Source organism: Asparagus officinalis, chromosome 1, assembly GCF_001876935.1.
Source record: "Asparagus officinalis chromosome 1, Aspof.V1, whole genome shotgun sequence".
Lineage (NCBI taxonomy): Eukaryota > Viridiplantae > Streptophyta > Magnoliopsida > Asparagales > Asparagaceae > Asparagus > Asparagus officinalis.
The window spans coordinates 10,449,209-10,459,700 of NC_033794.1; the positions used below are offsets into that span (position 1 = coordinate 10,449,209).

Below are 10,492 nucleotides of genomic sequence, written 5' to 3' on the forward strand. Positions count from 1 at the left end.
AATGGTTTCTCAAAAAGGAGAAGGAGCTTAACCCTATCAGAACACTGTTTTACCAACTCCTTTAGATCATGGGTAAATAAGAAAGATAAGTAGTCCATCATGATATTCAAAGGATAGTCACCTTATCTAACTTCCACCGAAAAGTTCTATTCTAACACGTAGCTCCCATAGTAAATGATCTATTTCACCTGAAAATGTAATCTAAAACATAACTACATAAGGTAATCCGAGGAATCCAAGTGTGTAATAAAGAGTGTAAAAATGCAATGCTCGCAAGATCATATAGAATTTCCGAAAGCAAGATGCAACTACCAGTGTAATTCTCAGCACACAGAGAATTTCATGAATAATACTAAGAAAATAATCAAAAATCAGGGGGGGGGGGGGGGGGGGGGGGGGGGGGGGGGGGAGGGGGGGGGGGGGGGGGGGGGGGGGGGGTGTGGGGGGCGGGGGGTGGGGGGGGGGGGGGGGGAGGGGGTGCTGGATCTGTTCTAATCTATCAGAAACCTATCAAATTTTCAATTTCCTCCTCAGAAAACTATCAAATTTTCAATTTCTGCTCAAGCTTTTCCAACTGTACGAGTATAAATTATGTGATTGATAATGCAGAGCCTAAACAAGGTTTTGCCGCAAACAGGAATATAGCACTGTCAATAGCTGGGACCATTTTAAAGTTTTTGACTTTGCAATAAAAATTATATAAAGGGATATTAGGTATGAGTTTGCCACTCATTGCCAAGATAAGATGTTGAGAGATAGAAGTAGCGAGATCCATGCATTCAAATTTCTCTAGCAGGATGAACTTCACCTTCCTCTATCTTTTGGCAACTGACATATAAAAGTAAACTATGAGCTCACATCCATTTTCTCCAGTGTAAATTCACTTAAATGTCAATTTTTGACTCAGACATTGTGTACAGTGTCCATCCAAAACTATACGTGTCACTTTAATCCCTCATTAACGATGCAGCTCTGTTCTTCACTTCTTTAACTTGCATGAATCAAAAATCTAAATCATCTGAAAGAATCTCTCACAGCAAGAACCCAGTTATTGAAAGCTCAAAAGCCAAAACCACCCTGACAAATTTGGGGATTTTGATAATTTCTCTGGGATGTTTCCAAAAGAAGAACATAATTTCTACATCTAAATCATTGCTTATTTTCTCCCAACAAAAAATCTATATCATTCCTTATGATATCATTCCTTATGATATCCACAAAAGAAGAACATAATTTCAACAACCACAAAATCTTCTGCAGTTACTTGAATTTAATGTCAGCATCATCAAGTTACTAAAAAGAGCTAAATAATAATAATAATAATAATAATAAACGCTCCATTGCTCAGCTAATTTCCCCCTCAGATGGGAACTAGAGAGGAATCTCAAATCTCAAATTTGATGTACAAATTGGAAGGGAATGTTCCCAAGTTGTTGTTTTACAAGTATAAACTATTAAGAATTCCCTAAAACTTGAACAATTTGAATGAAAACTAACAAAGTTCCTTTATTAGAGAAATATTTTCTATGCGAAGCTTAGGTCGAGAAATGCGAAAGAGAAATAAAGAAAAAGAGGGAATCTCTACCAGATCGAAAATTCGAAATTAGGGTTAACGAAGAGTCAGCTTCATGGGTTCAAAGAAAGTTTTTGAGTTAATCTTGCAAAAAATAAGTTATTTTTGCAAAAGTTATTTAACTCAAATGGCTCCCATTTTTTTAAGATTTACGCCCTTTCGTTTCTTTTGCAAAATACACTTTTAGGTACCTAGAATTTTCGGAATTTACTTCTCTGGTTACATTTTATTATTTTCTAGAATTCTGAAATGCAATTCATCTCTCACAACATTCTATTTTTTTTAAATATATTTTTATCTAATTGCTAAAATCTTTTTAAAGACTGAGTTATTGAATCGTACATAAATACACAAAAAACATGTGTATCAAAGCTTATTTATTTTGTCTTGTATTTTTAAAGTGACAAGCTATGGCTAAATTGTTGTTTTCTTTAACTTTTAAATAGAAAAGCAGATTTAACAGAAACAGCTATGAGAGATTTAAATGCAAATCACATGATTAGGAGTTCTATTTTCAAATTATGTTCGGCATAATAGTTTATTTTTCAGTGAAATTTTATCTTTCACTTACATTCATATAACTTAATAGGCCCTCGATACTTTATAGCTCATGGTATAAGCACTAAAATTTTGTGGCTGTTCATCTGTATGACTGTATAGCATTACATCCTCACAGAAGCCACACATGAAAATTAGAAGTATTTGCTCAACAAGAACAAGGTTGGTAGATATTGTTCTCTCACAAAATTCTGAAAAATACCAAATAACTTCAAAGTAACAGTTCTTTCCCCCCTGGTAAAGATAGAGATATAATTGCCCAACTTTTGTGATATTACACTCGAATTCATAAACACAAATCATATTGTACTCTAAGATCATAGAGAGTAGCATATTGCCTTGGGGAGAAAAAAAATACCAAAAATAAAAAAAGCCATGAAAATCGCAACATATGAACTACACACGAAGACACACATTAAGCATATATCCCTCTACATATCACATTGTAAAGCATATAGCTTAGCAATTTATGTCCGTTTCCATGCATTTGATCGGTTCTGCATTGAAAAATAGAGCCCACAAGTTTAAATTCCTAGGTTTTTATCAAATACAGTCTTTGTTTGGTATTTTTGATGTCACAGATTTAGGGTCACCACATAGAGTAGATGCATCAGATGTAATTCCCTAAAGTTATGTTAGTTTCAACCGAATTTGTGATTTAAGTCATAATCCTCAACAAAATCCATGTGCAACCAAACAAAGTTTACTTGCATGTTATCATCCCTAAATATCCACCTCAAAACAATCACGATTTTGAGTATGGATTTTCTAAAATCCACTACATGCATCCATATGCAACTTATGAACCACACAGCCCCTAAGATTGGAGATGGGCTTCCCTTATCTGGAAGCTCAGCAGCAAATTGATGCACAGAGCTTACCACGACATGATGACTGTATGTATACTTCAAGTAGAGCTATTACAGAAAACAATTTAGTAAACAAACAGACAAAAAAAACACGACCCCTCGTAGGATGAGGATCCAACGGTTCAAGGATTAACTGGAAAAACCCAGCCAAGTATCAAGACTAACCTAAACTAAATCAAAATACAAAACTTTACAAAATATTCTAACCGGATAACGGATGAGAACAACCATCGTTTATTATCTCATAAAAACTACAAGGCTTTGAGGTGTTTCTACTTCATCCCACACAAGATACCAGCTGCTTGACGAGCAAAGTAAGAGAGGATAATATCTGCACCGGCCCTTTTGATGCATAGAAGCGACTCCATGATGACCTTCTCTTCGTCGATCATTTTAAGAACACCACCAGCTTTGATCATAGAGTACTCACCAGAAACCTTAAACAAGGAAGATAAACAAATCATCACTGTCACTAGCAACAAATTAATCTGCCTGTTGAATGTTTCAGAAGTCATTCAACAGCATACGAATGTTATATTGAAGCAGAACCTTAACAAAGTTTAGAAGTATTAAACTTTTGTGCCGTAAGTTTTGGTCTATCTTTCTATTACAAATAGGCTTTAATATTTTGAAGAAACATTTCTAAAGGCTAACGAGGTTATGAAATTTGGGATGCTATGATGGGCGAAATATAACAAGTTCTTCAACCGTCTTTATTGTGTCATTTGTCAACTCGGAGTGCATCTAACTATATGGTGTTTGGTTTTATTCAATATATTAACCTCCTAACCACGAGATGGAAGATATTGTCTTTCAAGCCTATGCTGTTTTTGATTGTCTTTAATATCACATTTCAACTAAACATCTCATTTCTTAGTGAAGCTCTAAACCTTGTTATATTGCATCCAACGTACCAAATAAAGCATTAGCAGAAGTTTAACTTGTGAGTTAATTGATTGTAAGTGACATAAAAAACTTACCTGATACGCAGCAATTGGTAAAGAGGAACTATCTCGAAGAAGCCGTATAACGTCCAAATAAGGCATTGCTGGTTTCACCTGCAGAAGGTTCATGTTTTTATATGAAGGTTCAAATTCGAAAGGCAACTATAATTTCATATGAAAGAGCCATCTATAATATGGATGAAGATTTTACCAGAAGAATATCAGCTCCTTCAGCCTCATCTGCTTCAGTCTCAACAAGAGCTTCTCTATAATTCGCCGGATTCATCTGGTATCTTTATCAAAGAAATCAAAGAGATACTTAGTTTCGACCAAGAAGATGAATAATTCAAACATCAACAAGGGCATTTTGATATCCTTGAAATGCATACGTTTTCTTATCTCCAAACCGTGGATTTGAATCCAAAGCTTCTCTAAATGGGCCATAAAATGAACTGGCATACCTGTTTCAGATATAAAGCTGACTTTAATAATAATCCTTTATCGGTAATTTTTCATAATTTTGTAGGTACTCGAAATATGCCAAAAGTAGGAAGATTTTTAAATCTTGTATATACTTTGCAGTGTAAGACATTATAGAAACATCCTGAAACCCTTCGGCATCCAGAGCTGCTCTGATTGCTCCGACTCGGCCATCCATCATATCACTGGGGCTGACAACATCAGCACCAGCCCGGGCCTGATGAAAGCACATATATCACTCAATGTGTAGCCTTTGGTATTAAGGAAGTCTTAGCTGAAAATTTACATTCGGAAATTTAATTAGTACCTGAGAAACAGCCTGTTTACACAATTGATGCACTGTTTCGTCGTTCATGATTACTCCTGTTAACGAGTCATGCAAAGAGTCTAGTTAGTGAGTAAATTGGCATAGCCTTCAGATTCTAATAATTTATGGTGCCTTTGGAATATGGATTTTTAGATTTTCATCGTCTACATAATAATATTATCTGATCACCAATGGGTTTATTGTCAAAATCGTAATATACTATCATTAAATCTCTAGTTGCTACTTCTAAATGGTACCTATAATGCATGGAAATCAATAAGACCAACTAATTCTAGATTATTTCATATCATAATGATGATGGTGAAGGATAATGCATGGAAAAAATGCACAACAAGAAGAAAGTTGCCAAAATTCCTGTGAATTCATCGATTACTCCAATTTATTATTTTCATGGCTAGTTTTGAAATCAAACCATCAGAATTTTCTCCAACTTAGAAGTGACATTTATAACAGGGCATCTTAAGAGACTCCAATGCAAAGTAAATCACCGCTTACAGAAAAATATTTTCGAATAAATTGGCCTAAAACACCTTCCAATAAATTAATCACCCCGTGTCTAACTTATGCTACCTTACGTTAAAATGGAGACCACTCACGTTTGAATCATAAGTCCTTAGTTCTCATTAAAGATTAGACAAGCTTAAGGACAACAATAAACAAGCTTCCAAAAGGATTCAGATGCCTAACATAGCAAGAGAAACAGGTATTATTGAATGCAATTGTTTGTGGTTATTGGTTATGAAAGTGTAATGCATTTGTTGAAGCAAACTAAACCTGGTAGTGATTTGAGAGGGCAACAACAGAAAGAAAAGTCAAAATCTAAGAAGAACTAATTTGGCTCACCATCTTCCCTCACGATACCATCATGCCCATCGGAGGAATAAGGATCCAATGCAACATCAGTGTAGATTACCTAAATAAAGTTTGAACTCTAGTCAAGTGAATGCTGTTATAGATTGTAAAACCAAGAAAGCATAAAGGAAAATTACTCACAATCCCAGGGAATTTATCCTTAAGTAAGTGTATTGCTCGAGGAACTAGACCATTGTCACTATATGCTTCCTCCCCTGTTGGGGACTATAATAAGAGAAGACATATTCAGTATCGTAGATTAAAAACTTATAAGAATATAACATGTTTCGATTAAAACTAAAGGACAACCTTTAGCGCATCAGGAATTTTTGGGAAAAGTACAAAACTATTGACACCAACATCTCTCGCTTTATAGACCTGCATTATAGGAGCTTCTCGTGTGTCAATATCAGGTCAAGAGAATGAATATCGCAAAATTTCATGTGATTCAGATAGAAACTTAGGGAGAACATAAAAGTAAAAAAAGAAAAAGGATGTTATCCATTTTGAAATCTACTGACAGAAAGTCCAATTAGTTGTCATTTACAATATCACCATCCGCGTTTGATTTTCCATGATACTTTTGCGACAAATACAAATGTTCAAATTTACAACACGAACTCAATCAATATCAAGTGATGGTTATTTCTAATTGATTTCAGAAAATCCTCACCTCATCGAGAAGGCCATGCCTCCATCCCAGCCTATAACATCCAGGCATTGCTCCAATTGGGGTGTCCTCTTCACCTGAAGCAATTAAAATACTTATTGGTATCCTAGGACTTACTTGACCATACAGGATTTATATAGCTTTTATCACTTCTTAATAGGCAAAAAAGGGAGATGGAATAAAAACATCTCAAAGCGGGTCCGTCTGTCATGGCTTCCCATAACCTTATGAAGATGTGAAAGAAAATGGAACATAAATTTTAGTGAATAAAACCAACCTTCGTGAATAAATAGCGGAAGGACTAGATTCGCAGGTGTGATTTGTGTCTCCTGGAACGAAGCCCTCAATGCAGGAGACTTGCGGTTTCTTCGTGGGCGCCTAGTAAGTGGCTAAGGATGAACAATAAGACAATCAATGCTCGAAAATTAAAAGCGACAAAAAAAAAAATTACCACCCTCAAAAAAATGTCTGATAGTGAATACTACTGCAGAAGTATAATTGCATATTTGCATTTAAATTCCACAAGCAAGATCATACATACTAGTGGTTTGACATCTGGGGTTCCTTTAGGACCAGAGGGCCTATAAAATGGTGGGGGGTCAGGGAAGTTTCCGGCAACAGCATTAGCTTCACACTCCTCGATACTTAAGCCCGAGCTTTTCGCTGATGTCTCTCGCTCACTGCTTGCTCTAATGAACACCAAACCTCGCACCTTCGCAGCGGGCACAGTACAGATAGGACCTCGGACATAATTGGCCTCAAGAAATTTGAACCTCTGTAGAAAAGTATTTATAGAACAACCATTAAGCCATTGCCTGCAAAAAGGAATGATCCAAAGACTAAACCTTCAAAAATAATTGGATGTTAACTGCAAAAAAAAAAAAAGATGGGGGGGGGGGGCGGGGGGACAAACTTTGTCTTGAACATTGGCATCACATTTTGTGACAACACAAGATAATCTTGGCTAAATCCATCAAAGTGAACCATCTTTATCCACATGTGTGAAGATTAATAACTAAATGAATGGAGCAAAGCGAAGTAAACAAACAACAGAACCCTAAGTCAGAATTTGATCCCAAAGTGAGGGAAAAAATGATAAGAAAAGTGAAATTAACTAAAATTTAGGCTAAATTCTTGAAGAATAACGCATGAGAATGAGAAATTATAAGCGGTTATTACTGGAATTGGGTTAATTTCGCAGAGTGGAGAAGAGATTGCACCTGGAAATGGAAAGTAAAGTAAACAACGAGTTCAGGGAGCAGGGAGAGAGCGACCTTATCTCATATACCTTTCTACCTGGTCCGAAAGTATTCACTATTTGCACTTAAATACCCTCAAAGTTAAAAAAAAATAACTTTGAAACTCTATAAAAGATTTAACAGGGGTATCACAGTTAACTTTTTTTTCTTTCTTTGAGGATCTTTTGACGAAAAAGCTTCAGGAAATTTAACAATGGAGTAAAGTTCGGAGTACTTACGTGCAAATAACCCTATATAATATTACTGTTGTTTGCGTTTTAATAAACTAAAAAAGATTAATTTGGGTATAGTGACATATAAAAATTATCTATGTCAGTGTACTATTGAAAAAGAGAGAGATGGAAGAGCTTAGAAGAGAAAAAAGAGAGAAATAATAATTTTGCATATGAGCTAATTTGATAATCTATTTTTACCTTACAATTTAATCTTATTGATCAAAATTTAAGTTGCATAGTAAATGTGGGGGGTCAGCAAATACCAACAATTATATATGAATAGGTTAAATTTAATATCTATCTTAAGTTTGTTCTATTATTTACTTTTTTGTGCAATGACGTAAAATAGTATGACAAATTACAACATGTCCACAAGTGCATTTTACTAGTAATAACAATACAAATGTTGTAATCAAATAATTGGAATTTTTCTTCAACCACCCTCATAAAGCAGGTTGATGACCTATTCCGTCGATTATACTGCATATCGAAAAATGCCTCAGGGACCCCAAAATAGGGGACCCTGAGTGGGACAGGCGAGGTGTCGCCTCCCTATCCCGTGATGCACTGTTCAGAGTGGGACAGGCGAGGTGTCGCCTTCCTGTCCCGTGATGCACTGTTCATCCTGTGTGATGCACTGCTCATGAACAGTGCATCACGGGACAGGGAGGCGACACCTCGCATGTCCCACTCAGGGTCCCCTATTTTGGGATCCCTGTAACAGCACTCTTGCACATTTGCACCATGACCTGCGTATTACTATCAAGTGCAAACATTTGTTAAAAAAAATCAAGCTAATTAAAATAGAAGTATGGATTAATAACTAAAAAAAGTATGCATGAAATACTCAGCTATATGTTCACAGGTAAAAGAACAAATATATAGAGTTCAGCCGTTTTAGAACTTGGCACATAAATTATGAATAGAAATACATTTCAATAGGTACATTTTCTTTTCTTTTTTCCAAATCATGGTTTCTTCATGAGACGCTAACTTTAAAATCTTTGCATCTCTATACTTTTTGCATAAAGTCCAAGACCAGTGTGGTAATTTCCAGACCAATTTCTTCTGTGATCGATGTTAGCAGATCTTCTTGGTTGGAGTTTTCTTGGTGGGAGTGCTGGAGGTTTCTGCAACTGAAGATGGAGGGCTGTTCGGATCCTCTACTGTTTGAATTGGATCCGCAAATGACCTTGTACATGGCCATCTGTAGAAGGATACGAGACAAGAATCAAGATATATTCCATTGTGAAATCGTGTAGAAAAGATAGGGCAAATACGAAAGATTCATACCTGCTTGACTTTACAATCTCGTTATCTATAGTCGTTTCATGATCAAAGATGTCCCCTGTTAACATTTAAGGCGAGAGAAAAATTGTTACAGACAACTGAAGTGGGGGACGGGAGAGCGGCATGGGGTGTTAACAGTAAAATCTTGAAATGTGAATGATGCTTCATTGTATGGTTAAAACCTTAGTAGTCTTTCCCAGGATCAATGATGGATCTGCCGAAATAATAAATTTTTGCTCTATTTTTTTTTTTTACTTGAACAAAGGTTAAGATTCACGTGTGACAACAGACAGATTGCTAAGTTGCATACTACATGCCAAGGTTATCAAATACCAACTTACCATAAATACATTTCATGGATTTGAACCGAGTCTCAAATTCCAGAAAATAAAATAAATTACCAATGGACCATCCACGAGTGCACTACTGAAACATGAAATACATGCACATATATACATTTAAGATAAGGATTTGATAACCAGATACAGTAGATTTGCTCTGTCCTTTTTCAATAATTTAGAATTTGAAGACCCAACCTTAAATTTTTTATATTTCGTTATTTAGTAGTTAGAAACAAAATATGGACTTCATTAAGCCCATCTAAATTTATCGATAGATTTTTATTTAAAGCTTAAACAAAGACTGAATATATTATTGCTACCTCCATCGAAGGCCTTCTTAGTGAAGTATTTAGCCTTCAGCCGCCAAGCATATGCAGCTTCATACATTTTTAGCTTCTTGATACACTCTAGGGCATCTGCATTTCTGCAGAGGGAGAAAAAATTATTCAGAGTTGTAAATGATGTCAAACATACAGTCAATACTATTCAAGATACAAAAAGGAAAAGTGGCTATCACAAAACATTAGTAAAGAAACCCGCAGCTTACGGCTCTTTTATATGTTTATATTAGTAACTGACATACTAGGTTGCATGGATACCGGTGCCAGTGTGGACACTGACATGGACATGACATGGACACAGAGCATGGAAAATTTGTAAAAGGTAGGATATAGGGAGATGGCTACACACATATATTTTACATCAGATCAAATCTTGAATTAAATACTAAAATTTATATGTTTCTTTTATTATCTAATAATAACTAAGAATCAAGTTAGACAAACTATGAATTAAGCTTTAACAACAAAAGTTTTAATAATAATTTTTGAAAAAGTATGTTAAACTCAAACTAATAATCGCAACTTAAATAAAATAGCAGCTTAAATAAAAGTAAAAAGTAAACTTTAAAATAAACACAACTCAAATAAAAAAATCGCAATTAGTAAAGAGACTTTTCATAAAAACATTGCAGCTTTGAACCGCGCGTGTCCACAGTCTGTCCGCGGCGAACAAGATACAACACCCAAAATGAAGTGTCCCGATAACCTAGCTGACATACAATTTCTTTACAAAGGTTATTCTCTCATCTAAGAGATACTACAAGTCAAATAT

General features: G+C 35.4%; 2 protein-coding genes and 1 long non-coding RNA gene across 4 annotated transcripts in view; all 3 read right to left on the reverse strand.

Annotated features, from left to right (window-relative positions):
* Positions 1-1,669, reverse strand: part of LOC109849384 — a 30,240-nt gene extending 28,571 nt beyond the window's left edge. For both annotated transcript variants that reach the window (XR_002249081.1, XR_002249080.1), the window contains exon 1: positions 1,586-1,669. This is a non-coding gene — a long non-coding RNA (uncharacterized LOC109849384). The remainder of the gene's footprint in view (positions 1-1,585) is intronic.
* Positions 3,080-7,261, reverse strand: LOC109830409 (delta-aminolevulinic acid dehydratase, chloroplastic-like). The gene is made up of 13 exons (XM_020397668.1): positions 7,188-7,261; positions 6,816-7,089; positions 6,552-6,663; positions 6,278-6,351; positions 5,914-5,982; positions 5,746-5,829; positions 5,596-5,665; positions 4,732-4,787; positions 4,520-4,641; positions 4,334-4,405; positions 4,156-4,237; positions 3,981-4,058; positions 3,080-3,437 (listed from the first exon to the last, which is right to left on the reverse strand). The coding sequence occupies exons 1-13, from the start codon at positions 7,259-7,261 to the stop codon at positions 3,273-3,275; spliced, it is 1,332 nt and encodes a 443-aa protein (XP_020253257.1). The 3' UTR covers positions 3,080-3,272.
* Positions 8,612-10,492, reverse strand: part of LOC109849397 — a 3,525-nt gene continuing 1,644 nt past the window's right edge. Inside the window, exons 2-4 of the mRNA XM_020419223.1 lie at positions 9,700-9,803; positions 9,042-9,096; positions 8,612-8,955 (exon numbers count right to left, since the gene is read on the reverse strand). Of these exons, the coding sequence (XP_020274812.1) occupies positions 8,829-8,955; positions 9,042-9,096; positions 9,700-9,803 (286 nt within the window). The 3' untranslated portion in view covers positions 8,612-8,828. The remainder of the gene's footprint in view (positions 8,956-9,041; positions 9,097-9,699; positions 9,804-10,492) is intronic.

Bases quoted from the DNA above. Each gene is read 5' to 3' on its own strand.
- LOC109830409 (XM_020397668.1), bottom strand. From the start codon at position 7,261: ATGGTTCACTTTGATGGATTTAGCCAAGATTATCTTGTGTTGTCACAA. The intron at 4,788-5,595 runs GTGAGCCAAATT...ACTCGTTAACAG, and splicing joins TGGTATCGTGAGGGAAGATG to GAGTAATCATGAACGACGAA. The intron at 4,059-4,155 runs GTAAAATCTTCA...AACCTTCTGCAG, and splicing joins AAGGAGCTGATATTCTTCTG to GTGAAACCAGCAATGCCTTA.